Genomic DNA, 9,177 nt, shown 5'->3' with positions numbered 1-9,177 from the left:
CACACACACACACACACACACACACACACACACACACACACGTACATATATTAATTGTACTTATACTACCTGACACTAATAAACTATTTCTACTTTTACTTTTGTAAAGAAAAATTGGTTCTTTGGAGAAAGTTCTTGACTTTTGTGATGAAACATTCCTAAGTTACATAAATCTGTGACTATTAAAGTCAAGGGTGCAAAATGATATCAACACACAAAACATAATAAAACATCTTCACATACAGATACAGTCATTTGTGCTGACATTCTCAGCAGGCAAGTCCTCAAATCAGGGTCAGATAAGGGTTCTTTTCTCTTTCACAGCCAGCATGACCCCTGTTTAACAACTTAACCTTTTCACTTTCTAACAGTGTTACCCTGAGGGTGAAATGAGATCCATTCATCCTTCATTTGGCATGAACAAGACTAATACTGAGTTTGAAGAATCAGTATCCATTAAGAGTCTGCCAGCAAAGACAGAAGACCACTGAGAGAAACTCTCGACAATCTGGGGATGATATCCAAGCCATGTTACTCAAAATCAACGCTAACAAGCCTCACGTGCATGTAAAAGATGCATAGCATAAATAAAACAAGTTTTGACTTATAAATGGAGGCAATGAAACACACAATACGTTTGTTACATTGTATACCAACTTTACAAACACAATATTGTCCTTAAGGGCATTATAGGTCAGCAAATCTTTCTGATGAGCAGACGTTCGGTAATTTCCAGGCCTTTCATCCTGTGCCAACACACTGAGATAATCAGCTCTCCATGAGCGCAGTGCAAAACAGCACCACAAGCTAAGCTGGGATGGCAAGGGAGCATCTTATTTCTACAAAGGCAAACACAAACACAAGCAGAGGTTCAGAGGAATCATACAGTGCTGCAGAAAGAAGGAACCGAGCCAGAATATTCCCTCCACCACAATCATAAAGTGAGGCAAAACGTTTAAATGCAAAACGAGCTGATTAAGGCTAACGAAGCTTGAAGGGTGGCTAAAAATACTCGTGTCCACTTGCAGAAGGAGCAGCCTGTGATCATCTTTAAGTGAAGTTTGGCTGAAATTACGTTTGGCTTTGAATAGAACGCAAAGGAGGTGTTTGCCATTTGAACATTCAAAATAACACACAACTGCCATTCTACAGCCAATTAGCTACAACTACAAAAACAATAAAATCAATTAAAAATGGCTTCCATAAATGAAGGACTGGTTTACATGCTCTACTTAGAGTGTGTGAATTATTCAATGACTTTTGCGCAAACCATGAACTAAACGTGTAACGTTTTTGACATACCTGTTATGTAAATTTATACTAAAGTGACAAATGATGACATGACTTTTGTTTTATCGAAATACCATCCCATAATAAACGCTGGAGCAGCTGTTGCTATGGCTACCTCCTTAGGCAAACATGACTAATTTTCACGAATGTCTGTTTTATCAATTTACCAGCTGAAAATGTTTATTTAAAGAAATAGTTTTGGCTGGTTTAAGCTGGTTTTCAGCTGGTCTCTCAGCTAGACAACTTCCAAAATCCCTCTAAAACCAGCAAACTAAATTAAGCTAAGTTTAAGCAGGTTTTTTGGTTACTGATACACTAACTCTTGACATGTAAAAGACCGTTTAGAACCCACAATGCTTTCTGTAAGACAGATTTAACACTAAACAAAGAATATCTGTGATTTATCTGCTCAATAAACCCACTGACTGTCATTTTTTAGATATAAAATGATGCTGTTTTTCGCTACACTGGTTGGTGCAGGCCTGCTGTCTGCTAGAACTTTGAGGCAAGGTTAACAAATGCACGAGCACTTATCGCCTTAAATGGTTCAGATCTACACACAGCAGACAATCGCACATGCTACACACACACACATTAACACATGATATTACAAAGGACCACCAGGCGCTAGAATTAAACGGGAAAAAGGAACATTAGCAAACAGTTCACTCAATTCCGTTTGCTTATGTCAGATGCCAATATTCTCAAAATGATACACGATACAAATATTACATGCCTGTGTTTCTGGCCGACTCCAAATCACACAGTGCTGCATTAAATTCCGTAAGAAAATTACCAGCTTTGAGCCACTAATAATTGGTTTGGCCAATACTGATACCATTAAGTTATTTTTCCCCTAACTAATACAATTTATTGGTAGACCCAATGTTAAACATACAATAACCAATGAAGATCCAAGCATCGGTAAAAGAACAATATTTGTACAAATATTAATGAATAAATATGCATGAATAGTATATGCATTATTACACACATTATTACATATATATATATATATATATAAATATTTGTAAATTGTGTTTTATAGTTGTAGTCCAGTAATTGAAAGGTTGGGAAAATCCAATATATTTGCATTATCTGTCTTTTATGTTTGAAATGCAATAAAAATCTGGTTAGAAAATAGAAATGGCAATAGAAAACTACAATTAGAAAAGTTCGGGATTATTCGGCATCTAAACATAAAAATTATATGAATGTAGCATCAGCCAGAATTCAACTTCGTTGCTGTCATGACAAGACCATAGTTAGAATTCATATTTTCAGACAGCCATCATTTGATGTTTCTATATTCATAATTCCATATTAAAAGCCTAAATTCTATTAAGATTAATATCTAATAACTATATCTGTGATATCCTGGGTAAATTAATTTATGCAGCATTAGACTGCATCTTTTTGTGGTATAAATGCAGCTTTTGCAGCGTAAAGATGGCATATATGGCGATGCAACTGTGGGGAACTGCTTGTTTACCTAACTGCTGGTGTACTGAAGACATTACACTGGCATAAATAACAACACAGCCACCGAAATTCAAAAATATCAACGGGTACATGAAGATTCCACGGCGGTATTTTGACCGTTGGTCTCTAGGGACACGCATTTTCAAAATCCTAACGGAAAAAAAATCAATTCTGAAGTCTTTGAATGGTTTCCTCAAGGTCAAATAGATACATTGTAACAAAGAAAATGCGGCGGGAGTTACAGCAAACGAATGAACGGACGCCTTTATGAACACAACCTCAGCGTTGCTGCGGGGATAATAATTGGCTCCAACATCTGGTGTTGGTTGTGTTGGTATGGTGGTGGGTTTTGGGGTGGGAGGAGGAGGAGGAGAGGAGGGGGCCGTTAACGTATCCTCCGCAACAACCGTATTGTCGAACGAAATAAGTCATTTAAAATGTCAATCATACCTTCGGATAACTCCAACTCCAGCTCAGCCAATCTGGCCCGCACTTCCAGTGGAAGGGGCAGCGCATCGCGGTCCGCCATTGTCCGTTCAAGGGGGTACAAATCACTCTCGTCCTCTTTCTTCGACTCTTTCAGCGCTGCTGCCGTTTCTCCGCGTCGCAGCGGTGCATAAGGAGGGCTGCGGGAGACGCGTGTCCAAGAACGAACTGTTCGGTGCTCGGAGATTTTCTGTCCCTCTCAACGAAGCCCCGCCATATCTGAAGGGCTCCGCCGTTAGAGTCAGCAGTGTAAGATGTGGACTGTCAGTGCGGTGAAGCTCGCCAATCGGGGCGGGGTGTGTGTGTGTGTGTGTGTGTGTGTGTTCGTCTCTCCAGCCCCTCTCCCTCTCTTTCTTTCTGTCACTCTCTCATGACGCAAGGCGACTGTGTTTTTTACAGCCGCGAGGGGGCGACGGAACGACTCTGTTTGTGTTTATGTTTCCATAAATAATCATTTCATCATGACAATACCTGTTCAGGTTACATTTATATTTGTTTAAATAAATACACATGAACGTAAATGAAATTACAAATCAAATATGTTAAATAAAAAGAATCAGCTTGGATTTAAATTGATCAAGTGACAGTACATTTGAAAAAAAAAAATGTCTTCAAAATGTTAAGCGACTGTTCTTAGCACAGATAAGAAATGTTTCTTGAGCAGCAAATCAGCATATTAGAATGATTTCTGAAGGATCACGTGACACTAAAGAGTAGAATAATGGCTGCTGAAACTTCAGCTTCCTCATCACAGAAATAAATTATATTTTAAATGTATTCAAATAAAAACAGGTGTTTTGAGTTGTATTTTTTTAAATGTTTCACATTTTTAAATTTAAAAACTAAATCTAAATAAAAAACTAAATGTAAAAAAGTAAATGTATATCATATCTAAAAATCTTACCAACCCCAAACTTTTGAACGGTAGTATATATAGCAATAATTGTTCTGTATTCAACAGATATATAAAAAATAATCTCCTAATATTTGAGATCACATTCAAAAAAATGGATATTTTTGAAACACAGTTTTAAGGAATATCTGGAATCTTTACAGCTTTAAGCATTAAAAAAAAAACATTTTACAGTGTGAAATCATGTCAAATGAAGAAGAAATATGTAAGAAATTTTTAGGTAACCAATCAGACATTTTATGCCATCAATCATGTGACTCTGCAAAAATGGTCAGTTGAAGCACGAGATGCTGGGTAATATGATCACGTTTTATACAAACTAGTGGAGTTCATTAAGTTTGAGTGCGGTTTTCAAATAAAGCAAAAAGGTGACAAACCAAACACTAAAAGATTCATGTGCATTTTCTGTATAATATTTGGCTATTTATCTCAAATTGTTTTGCTGATAATATAACTTGTAATAGAATATTATCTATATACACTGATAGTTTTGCATTAATACTTTAAGTGGTCGGTAGTTCAGACTAATACTGAAATACACAAAGACCTGGAGATCTTTTATTCTTGTGCTGAGGCCTACTGGTTCTGAAGCCTTAAACACAATATCTCCATAAAGTATTACTGCTTACGTTATGCCACCTTGTGGTCATACCGGTGGAGACCGCAACATTATGCCAACATTGAGAATAAACACCAAGCCTACTTAACAAGCATACAATTTCTCATTAACATTTATTTATTTTTTTTCCATACATTTTCTCATAACCAATTTTAGGGTACCATTTTAACATTTTCCAATTATTTACATCTGTACAGAGAAAGCACACACATCCGAGTGTATACATGTACTACAGTTTAGACTACAAGCATTTACACAGAGGAGAACAAAACAAAACACTAATCCCATCTCAATCCCAAAAGTATTGTGCTACACAAATGTAGTGACGAAGGCTTCGAGACGCCTCAACCACATCATCCTTTTTTCTACACTTTGGGAATTGAAAGAAAGAAAACAACAAACAAAAAAACTCCAAACTGTCATCTAAAAAGTTAAGGCAGAGACTTTTTTTTTTCAAGTTTAAATAAAATTCAAGTTTTCAAACACTGTTAATTTATATGTGATGTTTCTTTTTAATTCGTTTCTTTTTTTGAACACCTTAAAAGTTTCATGTAATGAAACCTTCATTACTTTACGCATGGTATGCTTCATTTATTGATGGAAAAATGATCAGTTGCATTCAGAAAGTCAGAAAAATCAACAAAAACATTTTTTTTTTGATTAACCGAGGGAAAAAAAATAAAAATACTCACAGGGAAAATACAAGAGAATATAAACAACATACGCCATGACGAACATCTCAACTGCTTGTTTACCTAACTGCTGGTGTACTGAAGACATTACACTGGCATAAATAACAACACAGCCACCGAAATTCAAAAATATCAACGGGTACATGAAGATTCCACGGCGGTATTTTGACCGTTGGTCTCTAGGGACACGCATTTTCAAAATCCTAACGGAAAAAAAATCAATTCTGAAGTCTTTGAATGGTTTCCTCAAGGTCAAATAGATACATTGTAACAAAGAAAATGCGGCGGGAGTTACAGCAAACGAATGAACGGACGCCTTTATGAACACAACCTCAGCGTTGCTGCGGGGATAATAATTGGCTCCAACATCTGGTGTTGGTTGTGTTGGTATGGTGGTGGGTTTTGGGGTGGGAGGAGGAGGAGGAGAGGAGGGGGCCGTTAACGTATCCTCCGCAACAACCGTATTGTCGAAAGAAATTAGTCATTTAAAATGTCAATCATACCTTCGGATAACTCCAACTCCAGCTCAGCCAATCTGGCCCGCACTTCCAGTGGAAGGGGCAGCGCATCGCGGTCCGCCATTGTCCGTTCAAGGGGGTACAAATCACTCTCGTCCTCTTTCTTCGACTCTTTCAGCGCTGCTGCCGTTTCTCCGCGTCGCAGCGGTGCATAAGGAGGGCTGCGGGAGACGCGTGTCCAAGAACGAACTGTTCGGTGCTCGGAGATTTTCTGTCCCTCTCAACGAAGCCCCGCCATATCTGAAGGGCTCCGCCGTTAGAGTCAGCAGTGTAAGATGTGGACTGTCAGTGCGGTGAAGCTCGCCAATCGGAGCGGGGTGTGTGTGTGTGTGTGTGTGTGTGTGTTCGTCTCTCCAGCCCCTCTCCCTCTCTTTCTTTCTGTCACTCTCTCATGACGCAAGGCGACTGTGTTTTTTACAGCCGCGAGGGGGCGACGGAACGACTCTGTTTGTGTTTATGTTTCCATAAATAATCATTTCATCATGACAATACCTGTTCAGGTTACATTTATATTTGTTTAAATAAATACACATGAACGTAAATGAAATTACAAATCAAATATGTTAAATAAAAAGAATCAGCTTGGATTTAAATTGATCAAGTGACAGTACATTTGAAAAAAAAAAATGTCTTCAAAATGTTAAGCGACTGTTCTTAGCACAGATAAGAAATGTTTCTTGAGCAGCAAATCAGCATATTAGAATGATTTCTGAAGGATCACGTGACACTAAAGAGTAGAATAATGGCTGCTGAAACTTCAGCTTCCTCATCACAGAAATAAATTATATTTTAAATGTATTCAAATAAAAACAGGTGTTTTGAGTTGTATTTTTTTAAATGTTTCACATTTTTAAATTTAAAAACTAAATCTAAATAAAAAACTAAATGTAAAAAAGTAAATGTATATCATATCTAAAAATCTTACCAACCCCAAACTTTTGAACGGTAGTATATATAGCAATAATTGTTCTGTATTCAACAGATATATAAAAAATAATCTCCTAATATTTGAGATCACATTCAAAAAAATGGATATTTTTGAAACACAGTTTTAAGGAATATCTGGAATCTTTACAGCTTTAAGCATTAAAAAAAAAACATTTTACAGTGTGAAATCATGTCAAATGAAGAAGAAATATGTAAGAAATTTTTAGGTAACCAATCAGACATTTTATGCCATCAATCATGTGACTCTGCAAAAATGGTCAGTTGAAGCACGAGATGCTGGGTAATATGATCACGTTTTATACAAACTAGTGGAGTTCATTAAGTTTGAGTGCGGTTTTCAAATAAAGCAAAAAGGTGACAAACCAAACACTAAAAGATTCATGTGCATTTTCTGTATAATATTTGGCTATTTATCTCAAATTGTTTTGCTGATAATATAACTTGTAATAGAATATTATCTATATACACTGATAGTTTTGCATTAATACTTTAAGTGGTCGGTAGTTCAGACTAATACTGAAATACACAAAGACCTGGAGATCTTTTATTCTTGTGCTGAGGCCTACTGGTTCTGAAGCCTTAAACACAATATCTCCATAAAGTATTACTGCTTACGTTATGCCACCTTGTGGTCATACCGGTGGAGACCGCAACATTATGCCAACATTGAGAATAAACACCAAGCCTACTTAACAAGCATACAATTTCTCATTAACATTTATTTATTTTTTTTCCATACATTTTCTCATAACCAATTTTAGGGTACCATTTTAACATTTTCCAATTATTTACATCTGTACAGAGAAAGCACACACATCCGAGTGTATACATGTACTACAGTTTAGACTACAAGCATTTACACAGAGGAGAACAAAACAAAACACTAATCCCATCTCAATCCCAAAAGTATTGTGCTACACAAATGTAGTGACGAAGGCTTCGAGACGCCTCAACCACATCATCCTTTTTTCTACACTTTGGGAATTGAAAGAAAGAAAACAACAAACAAAAAAACTCCAAACTGTCATCTAAAAAGTTAAGGCAGAGACTTTTTTTTTTCAAGTTTAAATAAAATTCAAGTTTTCAAACACTGTTAATTTATATGTGATGTTTCTTTTTAATTCGTTTCTTTTTTTGAACACCTTAAAAGTTTCATGTAATGAAACCTTCATTACTTTACGCATGGTATGCTTCATTTATTGATGGAAAAATGATCAGTTGCATTCAGAAAGTCAGAAAAATCAACAAAAACATTTTTTTTTTGATTAACCGAGGGAAAAAAAATAAAAATACTCACAGGGAAAATACAAGAGAATATAAACAACATACGCCATGACGAACATCTCAAAGCATTCTGCACGTGCTCTACGCTGCAGGAAGACATAAAAAAAAAAACGGACTGTCTCACTCGGACCAAGTCGATTTCAAACTCCAATGAGAACCAATGAACTTAACTAATGAACAGCATGACCGAGAGTGACACTGAAACGCAGTCTGCATAAAGGAGAAACCCCACAAAACAGCACTGGTCCATGTATGCTGACGGCTCAGATCTTTTTGCTCTTGATGTATATGTCACTATATAAAATGTACACAATCCCACTCGTATAGTTGTGGTGATATGAAAGCGAATTGGTGAAAGTCATACAATAGACGTTGGTGCATGTCAGTGTCTTTCCCTTCGTTTCTATAGATAAAAGCACCAAAGTAACCATGTGACGAACCATTGCACCACACTGGGATAACAAACGGAGCTAAGAAGCAAATAATATAGCCATCTATCATTGAGACCACAGCAGACTAGGCACATGAACACTTCACCCTCGCAACCTGAGGACTTTGCAGTGTGAAGATCTTCCAGAATCGGATGAAGAGGCATCAGAGCGGATTCTTCCCAAACTATTGGCGAGTAGGGAAAAACAGAAAAGAAATGATACAGCAAACCAATGTGTGCCATTAAAAGGTTAAAAAGAAAAGAAGAAAACGTAAAAGGAAGCATGCACACAAGAACAGGTATACATACACCTGCTACAATATCACATCAGTACAATTTGATAGAGGATTAGCATGTAAAAAAATAATTCAGAGCTCAAAAAACAAACAAAAACAAAATCGTCACTCCAGTGCTGGAACATCCAAACATAAAAACGGAACAAAACAGATTTACACGAAAGTCTCACTCATGCAGTTGTAATGGCTTGGGCCGTCGAGATTCGGAATCGCGTCGGC

The 9,177-nt window shown here is 36.8% G+C and overlaps 1 protein-coding gene across 1 annotated transcript in view; it reads right to left on the bottom strand.

Moving 5' to 3' along the window:
- LOC107586786 (disco-interacting protein 2 homolog C-like) overlaps window positions 1-3,541 on the bottom strand; it is a 128,763-nt gene extending 125,222 nt beyond the window's left edge. Inside the window, exon 1 of the mRNA XM_016274308.1 lies at window positions 3,223-3,541. Within this exon, the coding sequence (XP_016129794.1) occupies window positions 3,223-3,301 (79 nt within the window). The 5' untranslated portion in view covers window positions 3,302-3,541. The remainder of the gene's footprint in view (window positions 1-3,222) is intronic.
- Window positions 3,542-9,177: the final 5,636 nt, after the last annotated feature.

The sequence above is a fragment of the Sinocyclocheilus grahami genome, unplaced genomic scaffold (genome assembly GCF_001515645.1).
Source record: "Sinocyclocheilus grahami isolate Dianchi unplaced genomic scaffold, SAMN03320097.WGS_v1.1 scaffold85.1, whole genome shotgun sequence".
NCBI lineage: Eukaryota > Metazoa > Chordata > Actinopteri > Cypriniformes > Cyprinidae > Sinocyclocheilus > Sinocyclocheilus grahami.
Note: the sequence above shows the minus strand (reverse complement) of the source record. Positions and strands in the feature narration are given on the sequence as shown.